The sequence below is a fragment of the Protobothrops mucrosquamatus genome, unplaced genomic scaffold (assembly GCF_001527695.2).
Source record: "Protobothrops mucrosquamatus isolate PMUCROS unplaced genomic scaffold, P.Mucros_1.0 scaffold2139, whole genome shotgun sequence".
Taxonomy (NCBI): Eukaryota; Metazoa; Chordata; class Lepidosauria; order Squamata; family Viperidae; genus Protobothrops; species Protobothrops mucrosquamatus.
In genome coordinates this window covers 114,147-132,079 of record NW_015388238.1, presented here as the reverse complement: position 1 = coordinate 132,079, position 17,933 = coordinate 114,147, and the positions used below count along the sequence as shown (strand labels likewise).

The window sequence follows — 17,933 nt, the reverse complement described above, 5'->3', positions numbered from 1 at the left end:
TTCCAACATCATCATCATCATCATCATCATCATTATTATATAACTCTCACCCACAAGACCTCATACAGGAAGATTTGAGCCATTTTTATGTTTTTTTTTTAAAAGTGGGGAATGTATTCCTGCCACAATAGCATCCATGAACATTGCACTCTCATTCCCCATGCATTCAAAGACCAGTGTGACCTCCTCGTTAATACACGTAGTCCTCGAATTATGACGGCAATTGGGACCGGAATTCCCACTGCCGAGTGATATAGTTAGAAGCGCAATGTCACGGGACTGCATTACAGGTAGTCCTCAAGTTACGCCCAAAAATTATGTTGCTAAGTGAAGCATCTGTCAAATAGGTTTGCCCCGTTTTGCAACTTTCCTTGCCACCACCGTTAAGTGAATCATTGCAGTTGTGAAGTTAGTAGCACGGTTGTTAAGTGAATCTGGCTTCCCCATTGACTTTGCTTGTCAGAAGGTCGCAAAAGCTGAACATGTGACCCCGGGACACAGCGACTGTCATAAATAGGAAGCACTTGTCAAGCATCTGAATTTTGATCACGTGACCATGGGGGATTGCTGCAATGGGCATCAACGTGAAAAACGGTCATAAGCCACTTTTATTCAGGGCTGTTGTAACTTTGAATGGTCACTAAAGGAACTGTTGTAAGCTGAGGACTACCTGTATATATTCTGAAGAAATCTGAAACGAACTAGGTACAAAGAGCAGCCGGAATAAAATAGCAGGGGAGACATCGCTGAAAAATCCAGGCACCAGGCCTGCTAAATGGAGAAGGATATGTAATAGGAGGAAGGAAACGATGGCCACAACCATAAAATTGAGGTTGTGCTGCTTTCGTGTGCATTGCGATATATATATATATGTAGAAAAGGGGCGGGGCTTACATTGCTCCACCTTGGCCACCATTTTGAATTTTCGGAGCCCTTCCCTGTAGACACCTCTGAATAAAGGGACCTGGCTTAGATGCTGCCAAAGGGACACCTGGGTTATTCTTGCTACTTCTGTGAATTTTCTCAAGTTGGGTGCATTTGCTTAGTGACCGTTCAAAGCCCCTGAAAAAAGGGGACTTACGACTGTTCTTCAGAGTTTCACGCAAATGGTCACTAAACAAATGATTGTTAAGTCAAGGACTGTCCGCATTCCTTGTCTCTACTGATATATGAATCTAGTGACTTGAGCAGGGAGAGGTCTTCCAATGTGTGACTTTGGATAGATTGCCTCGAAGGAAGTGACAGAGTGACTACAGGCGGTCCTCAACTTAGGACCACAATGCAAGACCGCCTCCTACCAAATATCTCCCTTCGACCAGTCCGCTCCCACAGAGAGGGCCTCCTTAGGGTACCGTCGGCCAGCCAATGCCGGCTGGCGACCCCCAGGGGGAGAGCCTTCTCTGTGGCAGCTCCTGCCCTCTGGAATGACCTGCCCCCCGACCTACGTACAATTGCGGACCTACACCTCTTCCGCCGAGCCCTGAAAACTCATCTGTTCCATGCGGCCGGCCTGGCGTAGTTTTGATTAGGTTTTGTTAGGGGTTTTATATTTTAGAGCAGGCTTTTATGTAATATTTTCTGTGATTTTTATTATTGCCTGTTCACCGCCCTGAGTCCTGTAAGGGAGATAGGGCGGTATATAAATTTAAATAATAAATAAATAAATAAATGGAGCCCAACATTTATGTCGCTAAGTGAAACATTGGTTAAGTGAGTTCTGCCCCATTTTACGAATTCCCTTGCCACTGTTGGTTAAGTGAATCATTGCAATTGTTAAGTTAGTAACATGGTTGTTAGTTGAATCTGGCTTTCCCGACGTGATTTCAGATTCTTTGAGGCGGTCGTTAAGGGAATACCGCAGTCATTAAGAGAGCCAACAGTTGGCTATGGGTGCACTGTTGCTGAAAACCAGGAGTAACTGCTGTTACATGTGGACATGTTGACAAACACCCAAACAACCACAGGGGGTGCGACCATCAAAACTTCGAATCCAGGTCGTAGGTCCCCTTTTTTCAGGTGGGTCGTCACTCTGAATGGTCGCAAGCAACTAGTCGTAAGTCGGGTAATGAAATGTCTGCAAGAAAACCTGAAGGCAGGACAAGGAGCAATGGATGGAAACTAACCAAGGAGAGAAGCAACCTAGAACTGAGGAGAAATTTCCTGACAGTGAGGACGATTAACTTGTGGAACCCCTTGCCACCAGAGGTTGTGGGTGCTCCATCACTGGAAGTTTTAAAGAAGAGACTGGACAGCCATTTGTCTGAAATGGTATAGGGCAGGGGTCTGCAATCTTGATAACTTTAAGACTTGTGGATTTCAGCTCCCAGAATCCATCAGCCAGCATAGTTGTCAAGGTTGCAGACCCCTGGTATAGGGTTTCCTGCCTGAGCAGGGGGTGAACTAGAAGACCTCCAAAGTCCCTTCCAACTCTATATTATTATTATTATTATTATTATTATTATTATTATTGTTGTTGTTGTTGTTGTTGTTGTTACTACTACTACTACTACTATTACTACTACTACTACTACTACTATTATTAACAACCACCAAGCGCAGAGAGACCAAGGACCCAAAATTGGACCCTAAGTGGCAAATACTTTACCTTCTATTGGAGATCCAGATATTTTCTGACCTGCCACTGGTGCAGTCTAAGAATTTTCCCTTTAACATGTCCCAGTTCAAATGCTCCCTTTTGCGAAACGGTACCCGAGGCATTACAGCAATTGCCACCCTCATCACAAAATTGCACTCTCAAGAGACACACCCACCATTTTAGAAAGCACCACTGTGGTTATTAAAATAAAAGCACTTTCAGCTGTACAGTAGGTTCATGAAGCGATTCAGGCGAGATCAAAGGTCCTTTCAAGTGGTTGGCATAAAAATAAAATAAAATATAATAATAATAATTATAATAATAATAATAATAATAATAATAATAATAGTTGTTACTGCTACAAATAGAAATAGAAAGACTGTGGCAAAGGCAAGCAAGGGTAATACCAATAGTAATAAGCGCCTTGGGTGCAATCCCAAAACAACTGGAGCACCACTTGAACACCATCGGCATTGACAAATTCGCCATTAGTCAATTGCAAAAGGCGGCCTTACTAGGAACTGCTTCCATCCTGCGACGATATCTGTAATACCATCAAACATCCACATCTGCCTATCCCAGGTCCTGGGTAAGGACTCGATAGGCAGACAAAAATGCCAAATCCAGTCTGAACATCTGGCTGACTGTGCGATGATCCATAATAATAATAATAATAATAATAATAATAATAATAATAATAATAATAATAATAATAATAATAATAATAATAATAATAATAATAATAATAATAATAATAATGATGATGATGATGATGATGATGTAGTAATAGTAGTAATAGTAATAATAATAGTAATAACAATAACAATAACAATAACAATAATAATAATAATAATAATAGAGAACTATTGTTTTCCAGGCTTAGGCAGCCCAACTCATTTAATTCCTATTAATAAGAAGGCTGAGAAATTATAATCCAAAGCATACAAAGGGCAACCAGGTTTCCACCTCGGTTAATAGTGAAGGACCGCAGTTCAACAAGGTTTCAATAAGTATCTAAATTAATCTTTGGCGATACAACTTATGACCATTTATTTAGTGACCATTGTAATTTACAAAGGGACCGAAAAAAAGTGACCGTTTTTCCCATTTAGGACAGTTGCAGCATCCCTATGGTCACATGATCAAAATTTGAGTGCTTGGCAACTGGCATGTACTTACGACAGTTACAGTGTCCCCGGGGGTCATGTGATCCCCTTTTGCGACCTTCTGACAAGCAAAGTCAATGGGGAGGCCAGATTCACCTAACAACCGTGTTACTGACTTAATAAGGGCAGTGATTCACTTAATATCTGTGGCAAGAAAGGTGGTAAAATGGGGGCAAAACTCGCTTAACAACTGTCTCACTTAGCAACAGACATTTTGGGCTCTATTGTAGTCTTAAGTTGAGGACTACCTGCATACATTGTGCTGGAGGCACCCAACAATCTGGACCAGGAATCCAAAAAGGCCTCTCATGGGAAAGTGATCTCCAAGCCAAAGAGCCCTCTGTTTAAGATTAAACTGTCTTAAGGAAGGAAGGAAGGAAGGAAGGAAGGAAGGAGAAGGAAAGAAGAGAGAGAGAGAGAGAGAGAGAGAGAGAGAGAGAGAGAGAGAGAGAGAGAGAGAGAGAGAGAGAGAAAAGGATAGTAAAGAAGAAGAGAAAGATAAGGAAGCAGGACAGGGAGGGCGGGAAGAAGATGGAGGGAGGGAGAGAAGGAAGGAAGGAAAAAAGGAAGAAGATAGGGAGGGGGAGAGAAGGAAGGAAGGAGAAAGAAAGAAGAAAGAGAAAGAAAGAAAGAAAGAAAGAAAGAAAGAAAGAAAGAAAGAAAGAAAGAAAGAAAGAAAGAAAGAAAGAAAGAAAGGAAGAAAGAAAGGAAAAAAAAAAGGAGGGTAAAGAAGAGAAAGATAAGGAAGCAGGGCAGGGAGGGAGGAAGATGGAGGGAGGGAGAGAAGGAAGGAAGGAAGGAAGGAAGGAAAAAGATAGGGAGGAGAGAAGGAAGGAAGGAGAAAAAAGAGAGAGAGAAAGAAAAAAGAAAAAGAAAGAAAGAAAGAAAGAAAGAAAGAAAGAAAGAAAGAAAGAAAGAAAGAAAGAAAGAGAAAGAGGATAAAGAAGAAGAGAAAGATAAGGAAGCAGGGCAGGGAGGGAGGGAGGAAGATGGAGGGAGGGAGAGAAGGAAGGAAGGAAAGAAAAAGGAAGAAGACAGGGAGGTGGGAGAGAAGGAAGGAAGGAGAAAGAAAGAAAGAAGAGAGAGAGAAAGAGAAAGAGAGAGAGAGAAAGAAAGAGAAAGAAAGAAAGAAAGAAAGAAAGAAAGAAAGAAAGAAAGAAAGAAAGAAAGAAAGAAAGAAAGAAAGAAAGAGGAGGGTAAAGAAGAAGAGAAAGATAAGGAAGCAGGGCAGAGAGGGAGGAAGATGGGGGGAGGGAGAGAAGGAAGGAAGGAAAGAAAGAAAGAAAAAGGAAGAAGACAGGGAGTGGGGAGAGAAGGAAGGAAGGAAGGAAAGAAGGAGAACAGATTGGAAGAGTATTAAATGAGTGGAGAAAGCTTAAAAAAAAAATCCACAAGTAAACTCTGAAATTTTGGGGGGACGTCGCCTTCAAAGTTAGGAAGAAATTTCTCTACGACGTTGGTGTTTTGCTCCGCTGGGAATTGGGATCTTCCCTGCCCAAGCCTGTATCTTGCAAAATCACACCAGCCTGCAAGTGGGTAATATAAGCATCCCGACCCTGCAACCCAACCCTCTTCCATCCACGTTTTTTTTTTAAAAAAAAAGAAAGAAAAATTAAAATGCACCTCCTTCGAAACAGAAGTGTGCAAAACTGGACAGGTGTGCCAAGCCGCTGACGTTCACCCTCCACCGTCTGGGGACGAGGACAACCTGACCCCATCCGAGAGTTGAAAAGCAAAACCAAACCACCCAGCAATCGTCTCCCCTCCCCACCGCAGTCCCATGTGTGGGTCCTTCGTTTCCCCACCCCACCCCACAAAGCCACACAAGGTTGCCGCCAGGCGATGGACACTCCAGTTCCAAAATGGCTTCGACTCTCTGGCTTAGGGCCTCCCGACTGAGTGCATGTGTGTTGCCCGTCTCTCTCTCTCTCTGTCTGTGTGTGTGTGTGTGTATGTGTGCGTGCATGCATGTGTCTCCCAGACGTGGATAAGGGAAAAAAGGCACATTACGGGCGTTGGAGGCAATCCGAGTGTACCAATTACTGCAAGGGGAGGGCTCCGAGGCGGGGCCGCAGGCCTTTCCAGAGTCTGCTGTGAGCGTTGCAAGGAAAAAGGGGGGGGGGAGAGAGAATTGCTTGCCTAAGGATTGCAAAACACCCGTTGTGCTGTGTTGCAAGCGCCCCGTGCTCCAGCGCAGAGCGAAGTGGCCCACAACTCACTCACCGTCAGGGTGTCATCGATGTAGAGGGGGATCTGCAGCCGCTCGAAAAGGAATTCTTCCTCGCTGTCTCTGCAAACTGCGACCAGCCGCGCCATCTCTGTTGCCGTTGCTGCCTCTTCCTCCCAAGCCTGAAAGCAGCCAAACCCAGGGCAAGTAAAAACAAGCTCGAGTTTCTCTGCCACACTTTCACCAGCAGAGGGAAAGTCAGGTTCGTTACCAGGGTCAAAGATTCGACACAAGAAGGAAAGAGGGAGGAGAAAAGAGGAAAGAGGGAGGAGGAGGAGGAAGGAGAAGGAGAAGGAGGAGAAGGAGAAGAAGGAGAAGAGGAGGACGAGGAGGAGGAGGAGGAGGGGAAGAGGAAGAGGAAGAAGAAGAAGAAGAGGAGGAGGAGGAGAAGAGGAAGAGGAAGAGGAAGAAGAACAAGAAAGAAGAAGAAGAAGAGGAGGAGGAGGAGGAGGAGGAGGAGGAGGAGGAGGAAGAGAAGAAGAAGAAGAAGAAGAAGAAGAAGAAGAAGAAGAAGAAGAAGAAGAAGAAGAAGAAGAAGAAGAAGAAGAAGAAGAGGAGGAGGAGGAGGAGGAGGGGCACCTGATCTAGATGCTCCTTTGATGTTTACCTACGGCTTTTATTTTTTATATATATTTATTTTTTTAAGTGGAGCCGCGAGGCGGAGTTGCTTTCACGACTTACTACCCTGGTTTGAGAAGACCAAAGCACCAGAAGGCGGGACAAGAAACAACGGATGGAAACTAATCAAGGAGAGAAGCAACCTGGAACTAAGGAGAAATCAGAACAATTAATCAGTGGGACAGAAGTTGCCCCCAGAAGTTGTGGATGCTCCCAATCCACTAGAAGGTTTCAAAAAGAGACTGGACAGCCACTTGTCCGAAATGGTCTAGGCTAGGGTCTCCTGCTTGAGCAGGAGGTTGGGACTAGAAGACCTCCAAGGTCCCTTCCAACTGTTATTCTGACCTGTGATTCTGTCTCAAGGATGGGAAGCAGAGAACCATCTACAGCTCCCAGAGCTGTGGATGTCTGAATGCGTGCTTCTTAAAGCTCTTCCAAGGAGGAAGGAATAGAGCTCAGAAAATGTAGGTCGTAAAGACCGGCTGGAACACACCCGTGCTAAGTAAAAGCACTTGAGGTTTGACTGCGGGTGTGTGAACTTGCATGAATTCTTTGCCACAGACCCACAGCAAAAGAAAAAAAAAGTTAGCAGGCGTCTGAAATTTCAGCACAGATCAACTGTGAATACAGGCAGTCCTTGACTTACAACCGTAACTGAGCCCAAAATTTCTGTTGCTAAGCGAGACATTTGTTAAGTGAGTTTTGCCCCATTTTACCACTTTGCTTGCCACAGTTGTTAAGCGAATCACTGCAGTTGATAAGTTAGTAACCAGGTTAAGTGACTCTGGCTTCCCCACTGACTTTGCTTGTCACAAGGTCGCAAAAGGAGATCACACGACCCCGGGACGCAGCAAAGGTCATAAATAGGAACCAGCATCTGAATTTTGATCGCGTGATCATGGGGATGCTGCAAAAGGTCGCAACTACGAAAAACGGTCGTTAAGTCACATTTTTTTCAGTGCCGTCGTAACTTGAACAGTCACTAAATGAACTGTTGTAAGTCGAGGACTACCTGTACATTGTGGGGACAACAGCACGCATTTCAGAATGACTAATGAACCCAAACCCAAACGAGTCCACTATCAGCCTGGTCAAATTGAAACGCAAACTAATTTACAATATTGGGGTCTATTGTGAATTAGGCCTGAATTCAACCACTCAGACAGAACTAGGGTTTAAGAGAGAGGCACCGCCATCGTGTCAATGTTTTTTTCTCTCTGAAAACACAAGTGAGTCAGACGCTGCGGTACTGCTGTTAAAACACAGCAGGACTGGGGATTTTCTACTGAACAACATAGTCAACCAAGCCTATTAACTATGCTTCGTATATGACAGCCTGAGCTTTGAAAGGTCCGTGGTGTTCTCTGAGCTTGGTTGTTTTCTTGCCTAAGCTGGATTTATGCAACGTGCTAAGTTCAAACGGAACACTAACAAAGCTTCAGAGAACAGCAACTAAGAGGATCAAAGGCCTGGAGACCAAAACATACGAAGAACGGCTGCGGGACTTGGGTTTGGCTAGTCTAAAGAAAAGAAGAAATAGGGGAGACAGGATAGCAGTGTTCCAGTATCTGAGGGTCTGCTACAAAGAAGAGGGGGTCACATTATTCACCAGAGCATCAGAGGGAAGGACAAGAAACAATGGCTGGAAACTGATCAAGGAAATAAACAACCTGGAATCAAGGAGAAACTTCCTGACAGTGAGGACAATCAACCAGTGGAACAGCTTGCCACCAGAAATTGTGGGTGCTCATCACTGGAGATTTTTAAGAAGAGGCTAGACAGTCACTTGTCTGAGATGGTATAGGTTCTCCTGCTTGAGCAGGAGGCTGGACTAGAAGACCTCCAAGGTCCCTTCCAGCTCTATTCTATTCTATTCTATTCTGTTCTGTTCTGTTCTTTCCTATTCTATTCTATTCTATTCTTTCATATTCTATTCTATTCTATTCTATTCTATTCTTTCCTATTCTATTCTATTCTATCCCATCCCATCCCACTCCACTCTTATTCTCCTCTCCTCTCCTCTCCCCTCCATTCCATTCTATTCTGGCTGATAAATGTAACCTCATCAGTGCTGGTTAATGATGACTAGTTGACTAACACTGATGATGTTGCCTAGTTTGGGTCATGAAAGTTCTGCAAGAAAACAACCACGCTCTGAAATCTCCAAGGACCTCTCATTTCAACCCCAAGCTACAAATATTCTCTCCTTTATCAGCCTAAGCTTTGTTAGTGTTCAGTTTGAACTTTGTACGGTGCATAAACCCAGCTTATATTTTGGGAGAGTGTACATTCAGAAAATCCAGAAACTAAAATATATCACTGCCTCCACCTTTCCAGCAGACACATATAAGCGGCAACATCTTTATAAGGGGAAGGGCATCTAAATTTTAAGGCTGCCTTAAATCTCAACGTAATTGTTTGCAGTGTTTCTCAACCTTGACAATTTTAAGGCATGTGGACTTCAACTCCCAGAATTCCACAGCCAGCATTGCTGGCTGTGGAATTCTGGGAGTTGAAGTCCACATGCCTTAAAATTGTCAAGGTTGAGAAACACTGGTTTATAGCAACGGTCTCACCTCTAGGCTTCCCTTCAAAGAGTCATAAAGAAGCCAAAACTTAAATCACCTCACCCTTCAGGACATCCTAAACAACACATACGCTCATATCTTCTTTACACACTCACAAATTACAATTCTCTTTACCAGAGCCCTCAACTTTTAAATTCACTCCAATTCTCCTTTTTCCCATTTCTACCTATCTGAAAGAAATTTATCTCACCACAAACGCAATAGATGCAGTAATGCAGTCTTGCAAAATAAAAATAAAAATCGGTCCAGTAACACCTTTTTAACAGAATAACAGAGTTGGAAGGGACCTTAGAGGTCTTCTAGTCTCACCCCCCCACCCCGGGTTTAGGGAGGAAACCCTCTACCATTTCAGACAAATGGTTGTCCAATCTCTTCTTAAAAACCTCCACTGTTGTTGGAGTGGCCACGACCTCTGGAGGCAGGTTGATCCAAGGATTAATTGTTGTGTCAGGAAATTTCTCCTTAGTTCTAGGTTGCTTCTCTCCTTGAATAGCAACCTAGAACTAAGGATAAATTTTTCGAGTGCCAACCTTATCCATTTATCAGCTGGAAAACTCAAATTTAGGAAGCCCCCACTGGCACTGGCGCAACATCCGCCCAACAACTTTAACACTGATTCCCAATGGAGAGTCAAATGGGTTGCTAGATGCCCAGTTATAAGGAAGACATATAAATGACCTCACACAAAAAGGGCCAGGCTTTGAACTACCACACCAGCAATAGACAATCATGAATAGGATTCACAGCTCACATTGTGTCTGCCGAGACTCTCTGTATAAATGGGGCATAGTATCCTAAGATGATCAAAGGCTTGGAGACTAAAACATACGACGAACGGCTGCGGGACTTGGGTTTGGCTAGTCTAAAGAAAAGAAGAAATAGGGGAGACATGATAGCAGTGTTCCAGTATCTGAGGGGCTGCCACAAGGCAGAGGGGGGCAGGTTGTTCACCAGAGCACCAGAGGGAAGGACAAGAAAAAATGGTTGGAAGTTGATCAAGGAGAGAAGCAACCTGGAATTAAGGAGAAACTTCCTGACAATGAGGACAATCAACCAGTGGAACAGCTTGCCTCCAGAAATCGTGGGCGCTCCATCCCTGGAGGTTTTGAAGAGACTGGACAATCACCTGTGTGAGAAGTATAGGTTCTCCTGCTTGAACAAGGGGCTGGATTAGAAGACCTCCAAGGTCCCTTCCAGTTCTATTCTATTCTATTCTATTCTATTCTATTCTATTCTTCTATTCTCTATTCTCTTCTATTCCGGGGTCCCACAACAAATGATAGATCACATTGTGACGGGCTGTAAGCTTGTGCAGTATCTGATTTTTTTTAAAAAATATAAATGATGCTGTGCCTCAATGGTTAGATGGACTAGACATTGATATTTGAACACAGATGTTTTTAACAAAGACATTTTATTGTGTTTTACTAATATAGGTGAAATGTTAATATAAATGTTAATATAAATATTCCAAGATATAAGCTTTTGTCAGCTGCCGCTCACTGTGCTAAAGCAAGACGCAGCGCACAAAAGCTTAATTTATTCATATCTACATAGCCACTTATCTCACAATCAAGTAAATATGTCTTTGAATAAAAAGGGTCAGCCAGGACAGGTGCTACCAGACTCCTGCTGAATCTTTGCTACCATAGATTAACATAACCCTGAAATGCATATTCACAACCATCTCCATAAAATCCTTACCTACACTCAGGGCCTACCACATATTTGTAATGTACGTGCAAATATTTTGGACACCTAGAGCTACATCAGGAGAGCCAGTCTGGTCTAGTGGTTAAGGCAACCGGACGAGAAACTGGAAGACTGAGTTCCAGCCCTACCTTAGGCGGAAAACCAGCTGGATTACCTTGGGCCAGTCACTCTCAGTTCTGGGAAAGTGGCAAACCACTTCTGAGAATCCTTGCCAAGAAAATTACAGTGATTTGCCTAGGATTCAAGAACACAAAAAACAGCTACACTATGTCATATGCAGATGATACCACTCTAATGGCAGAAAGTGAAGAGGAACTAAAGAGCCTCTTGATGCGGGTGAAGAAGGAGAGTGCAAAAGTTGGCTTGAAACTCAACATTAAGAAAACCAAGATCATGGCATCTGGCCCTCTCAATTCCTGGCAAATAGATGGGGAAGAAATGGAGGTAGTGACATATTTTATCTTCCTGGGCTCCAAGATCACAGCAGATAGGGACTGCAGCCAAGAAATTAAAAGACGCTGGCTCCTAGGGAGGAAAGCTATGGCAAATCTAGACAGCATACTAAAAAGCAGAGACATCACCCTGCCAACAAAAGTGCGTATAGTCAAGGCCATGGTTTTCCCAGTTGCAATGTATGGCTGTGAAAGTTGGACCATAAGAAAGGCTGAGCGCCAAAGAATTGAGGCCGTTGAACTCTGGTGCTGGAGAAGACTCCTGCGAGTCCCCTGGACTGCAAGGTGATCAAACCGGTCAGTCCTAGAAGAGATCAACCCCGACTTCTCTTTAGAAGGCCAGATCCTGAAGTTGAAACTCAAGTACTTTGGCCACCTAATGAGAAGTAAGGACTCACTGGAGAAGAGCCTAATGCTGGGAAAGATGGAGGGCATAGAAGAAGGGGACGATGGACAAGAAGCAACGGGTGGAAACTAACCAAAGAGAGAAGCAACCTAGAACTAAGGAGAAATTTCCTGACAGTTAGAACAATTAACCAGTGGAACAACCTGCCTCCAGAAGCGGTGAATGCGCCAACACTGGAAGTTTTTAAGAAGAGACTGGACAGCCATTTGTCCGAAATGGTATAGGGTTTCCTCCCTGAGCAGGAGGTTGGAGTAGATGAGGTCCCTTCCAACTTTATCATTATCATTATCATTATTATTATTATTATTATTATTATTATTATTATTATTATTATTATTATTATTATTATTATTATTATTATTATTATTATGAGATGGCTGGATGGAGTCACTGAAGCCGTAGGCGTGAGCTTAAATGGACTCCGGAAGATGGCAGAGGACAGGAAGGCCTGAAGGAACGCTGTCCATGGGGTCGCGATGGTTTGGACCCGACTTCGCAACTAACAACAACATATCATATGCAAGTACAGGTAGTCCTAGATTTACAACAGTTCATTTAGTGACTGTTCAAAGTTACAACGGCATTGGAAAAAAAGTGACATGACCATTTTTCACACTTATGGCCGTTGCAGCCTCCCCCGTGTTCATGTGATTTACATTCAGACGCCTGATCACTGGTTCATATTTATGATGGTTGCAGTGCCCCGCAGTTGCAGTGCCCCGGGGTCATGCGATCATCCTTTGTGACCTTCCAAGAAACAAAATCAACGGAGGAAGCCAGATTCACGTAATATCTGTGTTACTAACTTAACAATTGCAATGATTCGCTTAACAAATGTGGCAAGAAAAGTCTCAAAATGGGGCAAAAGTCGCTTAAAATTTTCTCACTTAATAACACAAGTTCTGGGTTCAACTGTGGCCGTAAGTCGAGGATTACCTGCATCACAATTTGTAGCAGAGTTGAGTTTTACCTTATTCAAGATCACATCGTTGGTTGGATTCACACAATAGGCTAAGGCAAAACAACTTCAAACCACAATCCCAATTTACTGTTTACCAAAAAGAACACAGAATCAGAGGGCTGGAAGAGATATCAAAGGTCTTCTAGTCCAACCCCTGCTCAAAGCATAAGACCTACCATTCTGGTCAAATGGTAGTCTCATCTATTTTTGAAACCCTCCCATGTTGAGGCACCCGCAACTCTTTAGCATGTCTGCCAATATCTACTAATTGCAAACAAGGTGACGGAGAGGAAGGCCACTTTTTCTAGGAAAAATAACTGTTACTATGCAGATGTCTATGGAGATTCTCAGTCAACTAAGGAGAAACTTCCTGACAGTTAGAACAATTAACCAGTGGAACAACCTGCCTCCAGAAGCTGTGAATGCTCCAACGCTGGAAGTTTTTAAGAAGAGACTGGACAGCCATTTGTCTGAAAAGATATAGGGTTTCCTGCCTGAGCAGGGAGTTGGACTATATGACCTCCAATGTCCCTTCCAACACTACTACTACTATTACTACTACTACTACTATTATTATTATTACTACTATTACTACTATTACTACTACTACTATTATTATTATTATTATTCAGNCTGGAAGTTTTTAAGAAGAGACTGGACAGCCATTTGTCTGAAAAGATATAGGGTTTCCTGCCTGAGCAGGGAGTTGGACTATATGACCTCCAATGTCCCTTCCAACACTACTACTACTATTACTACTACTACTACTATTATTATTATTACTACTATTACTACTATTACTACTACTACTATTATTATTATTATTATTCAGGTCATGGTTGTCCCAAAGGTGCTTTTTTTCATGAGGCAACTGGACTTTGTTTTTCTTGAAGACGTTTCGCTTCTTGGATGAAGCGAAGAAAGTCCAGGTGCCTCGTGGAAAAAAAGTGCCTTTGGGTTTTAGTAATGCAGAGATGTAAGTAGGACACCAAATAAAAACACAAAACTCCATGCTACTGAGCTAAAGACTGTGAATAAAGGGCAACACAAAAGCCAGGCCAGAAACAGCTTTAAAGTTACCTCACGAGAAACATATTCAGTTTTCTAGAACTAAGCAACTCGGAATTGCAGGCAGGCCAACTTGCAACGTATTTTAAGTAACTAAAATCAAGGGCCTCGCCAGCAATTGTTTCAGCTTAACCTGTACACCTACACCACTCAGCCAAATACACCCAAGGGGGCAAAAAAAGAAAAAAAAAGCAGCTTGTTTCAAAGCACAGAGAAGAAATCCTTGTATAATTAGCAGCCTGCCTACTCTTTCTAAAGAGGGGTTTTTTTTTTCTTTAATCAGCGGCTGATTCACTCTCTCTTTCTCTCCTTTTGACTTTTCCACGTTCTTTTGCCTCCTTGCATTGCATTTTTTTTTTTTGCAAGGGAAGTTTTCCCAGGGAATTGCTTCCCCCCCCTTTTTTTCCAGGGAAGGGGGGGCATTTTTTTTGCTTTTCGAAATGAGGCAGGTTAGGAGCAAACCCCCCCCCCAGGACATAAATGCATGCGGAAGAAAATAAATTAATAAGGCATTGAGTAGGTCAAAGCATAACCTTCGCTGCTTCTCCTCCTCCTCCTCCTCCTCCCCCCCCACTCACTGCTCCGACAGGCTCCACCTATATTTAAATTTACCTTCCTTTCCCCCCAGCCCGCCTCTCCTATTGGTTGAAGCGACTGAAGTTGCAGGAGGGGAGACTGCCACACCTCGAAGCGCCGAAACGGGCGATTTTTTTGGCCTCTCTCTCTTCCCTTCCCCTCCCTCCCCTTTCAGGAGGGCAGCATGGAGCCTCCTCGTCTGGCTTTGGCTCCGCCCCCGCCCCTCCTCCTGCCCCCCTCCTCTCGCGAGAGACGGAGACGGTAGCCCTCCCCCGCCTGCCCCACCCACCAGCCCGACCAACCGCTCGCCGGGCTCCGCCCTCCCAAACCCCGCCCTCTTTCGACCCCGGCGACTAACTGCTCTTTCAGGGCGTGCCTCGGCTCAAGCTGTCGCCTCTGCCCAAGCTCCGCCCCTTCTCTCTTTTATGTAAATGATCCTTGTGCGGCCCACCCCCTTCCTCGTCCTTCCCCTTCGCTCTTTCCACCGCGGGCTCAAATCGAAGAAAGGAGGGTGGGCGAGCGTTTCCTTTATATAGGTAGGCCGGAAAGAGGGTCCGGCTTGCGGCTTTCTGCGCATGCGTGAGAAGGAACGCTGTCGTGAAGTGGAACCCGCCTGCCCATTCCCCGCCTTTCTTTCTTGGAAACTGTCACAAATGGCCCCTGCCGCCGGCGCGGCGAATAGAGCGCTGAGGTTGTGCGCATGCTCAGTAAGCCGTTTCTTCCGCCTCGAAAAATAGTTCGAGCGGGAAAAGGCGGAGATGTGGCGACGCCGATCTCGCGCTCGCCCTGAGGCGGGAGTGAATTCGTATTGCTCTAAACGGGCTTACTTCGGAATAAAAAAAGGGCAAGACTTCGCTTCTGGAAGCCTTGCCGAAGAAATCCACACCTATTTTAAGTAGGAGCTGTTCCTTTCACTTCGTTGGCCTCTTTAAGCCGTTTCGACTTTTACACCAAAAAGTTAAATTATTTGTGATGTGACCTTGCCCTTTTTCCCGAAATATACTTTAACCATATTTTAAAAAGGGTATAATGCATATTTGCTTTTACCCGAAATATTCCTTAACCGTATTTAAAAGTACGGATAACGTAAACCTTTCTCCCCAAAACTTGCTTTATCAATGTTTAAAAGAAGGCATAAAATACACCTGCTTTCTCCGAAAACATACCATATCAATAGTTAAGGTGTGTGTAGCTGCCTTCCCCTCAAAATTTACCTCAATATTTAAAGGGTATGATGTATATCTGCTCCTTCCCAATATACCTCATCAATATTTAAAAGAAGCCATAATATATGCCTTCTTTCCCCCAAAAAACTATATCTGTTATCAATATTTAAAAGAAGGGATAATAAATATTCTTGCTCTCCCCTCCCCACACAATATTATTATGATTATTAAATTTCCTGCCTTTAGGGTCATGGGGCTGCTCTAGGTGGCTCATAATCATAAAAAAAGAAGAAATAGGAAGTTTAAACGAGGTGAAAGTAAAATAGAACAATAAAAATAACCAAGCAGAAAGAAAACAAAAGAGGTCAATAGGATCAGCAAAAAAAGATGGACAAGTGGGGAGCAGAGAATCGGGTGGGGGAGCTTGTTATCAATCTTACAGCCACCTCCAGAGTTGAATTTCTCCACTGGGTCTCCACGCCAACTTGCAGAGCCAAGTCGCTAGGCCTGTGGTGGCGAACCTATGGCACGCGTGCCACAGGTGGCATGCAGAGCCCTCTCTGTGGGCACGCGTGCTGTCGCCCCAGTCCTAGGCCTTCAGCTGGGTTTTATGAAACCTTTTCGCTTTAGGCTTCTTCTGCTGTGTGCAAAAAAAAAAAAAGGTTCAATCAATCAATCAATTTCAACTTCTCGCGGGAAAAAAAAGATCTTGCAAAGTTGGAATTGATTGAACTTTTTAGTCCCACCCAGTCTGCCATTACCACTGCAGCCACGCCCACCCAATGGGCCACGCCCACCCGGCACCCGAGGATACATAAGTGGGTTTTGGGTTGCAGTTTGAGCACTCGGTCTCTAAAAGGTTCGCCATCACTGCTCTAGGCTCTTAAGGGTAGGTAGGTAGGTAGGTAGGTAGGTAGGTAGGTAGGTAGATAGATAGATAGATGATAGATAGATAGATAGATAGATAGATAGATAGATAGATAGATAGATAGATAGATAGATAGATAGATAGATAGATAGATAGATCTTACACTGGAGGGCAGGATGCCTATGGAGATTTTCAGTCATCCAGGTCTTGGTTGTCCCAAAGGTGCTTTTTCAAAAGGTCACTTGCCTTTTGAAAAAGCACCTTTGGGATTCCAAAGGAAGGATACTCTGGCAGAGAAGGCTCTTCTCAGTCCCGGCAGTCATAATAAATATACATTATCAATATTTGAAAGAAGGTGCTACCTGCTTCCCCCCTCTCAAAATGGACATTATCAATATTTAAAAGAAGCCTGGAGATGCGCAATGCCAAATATGGGACTTTTTCTTGTAACTTGGACTGAGAAATGGCACAGCAATAGAGCAGGAAAATATTCCATACAAGGTGTCTCCAGCACTAGATAATAGCCCTGAATCTGAAGTCAAAGATGGAATGCTTCTTTTACAATCCAAGCTCATACTTGCAGTGACCGGGTACCAGCATTCGGGTAAAACAGAAGGGACCAACAAAGAAGAATATTTGTAGCTCAGGACTGAAATGAGAAGTCTTTGGTGCTTGTTTTTGTGCAGACAACTAGCACTGATGATGTTACGTAGTTTGAGTAGTGAAATGTCTGCCTAAAAACAACCAAGCTCAGAGAGCACCAAGGACCTTTCAAACTGAAAACATTAACAGTTTGCATCCCTTTGGAAAGAAAGGTTAACTTATGGACTGTATTTCATGGTTATATTATTGAAATCATAATATGGATCAATCTGGCATTAAGCAACCCAAGCTACAGGGCTGACGGCCTGCTAACAAAAATTGGCTTATACCTGAATTGCCAGTCACTATCTTATCTTCCAGGCTGCCCAGTGTTTTTTGCCATTCCATTTGTCACTCCAGGGATTATGATTTCCTTTAAATTATGATTACGATTCCCTTCAAATCTAGCATTTGAAAGCAATTCAACTAATGTTTTAGCATTATAAGTGAGAAGTGGCATATAACAATGTGAAGCATAAATTTATTTAGAAAAAAAACCAGCAAGAGCTGGAGTCCAGAATTTGAAAATATTTGAAAATATTTCACCTGTCTCAAAAATGTGTTTGTGCGTGAGGGAGAGAATTACAAGCAATGGTGAAAGCAATCTAACAGTGTTGCCATGAAAATTCCTTTGTATGTGCATTGTAACATTGCATGGATGTATGAAAGAGTTTTTTTAAGGTCGCGGGGTGTCTTCCCCGCGACCTTAAAGGAGGCGGTGGTGAGGCCCCTCCTGAAGAAGCCTTCCCTGGATCCAGATGTATTGGCCAACTATCGCCCAGTCTCCAACCTTCGCTTTGTGGCGAAGGTTGTTGAGAGTGTGGTTGCACAGCAATTCCCTCGGCACCTGGAGGAAACAGATTATCTGGACCCCCTCCAGTCGGGC

General features: G+C 43.7%; 1 protein-coding gene across 2 annotated transcripts in view; it reads right to left on the bottom strand.

The window, feature by feature from the left end:
• Positions 1–6,193, bottom strand: part of GGNBP2 (gametogenetin binding protein 2) — a 45,754-nt gene extending 39,561 nt beyond the window's left edge. The window contains exon 1 of one of the 2 annotated variants that reach the window (XM_015824145.1): positions 5,986–6,193. In XM_015824145.1, coding sequence (XP_015679631.1) covers positions 5,986–6,078 — 93 coding nt within the window. In that variant the 5' untranslated portion in view covers positions 6,079–6,193. The remainder of the gene's footprint in view (positions 1–5,985) is intronic. The other variant, XM_015824144.1, reaches the window with a different exon arrangement.
• Between the last annotated feature and the right edge of the window lie 11,740 nt (positions 6,194–17,933).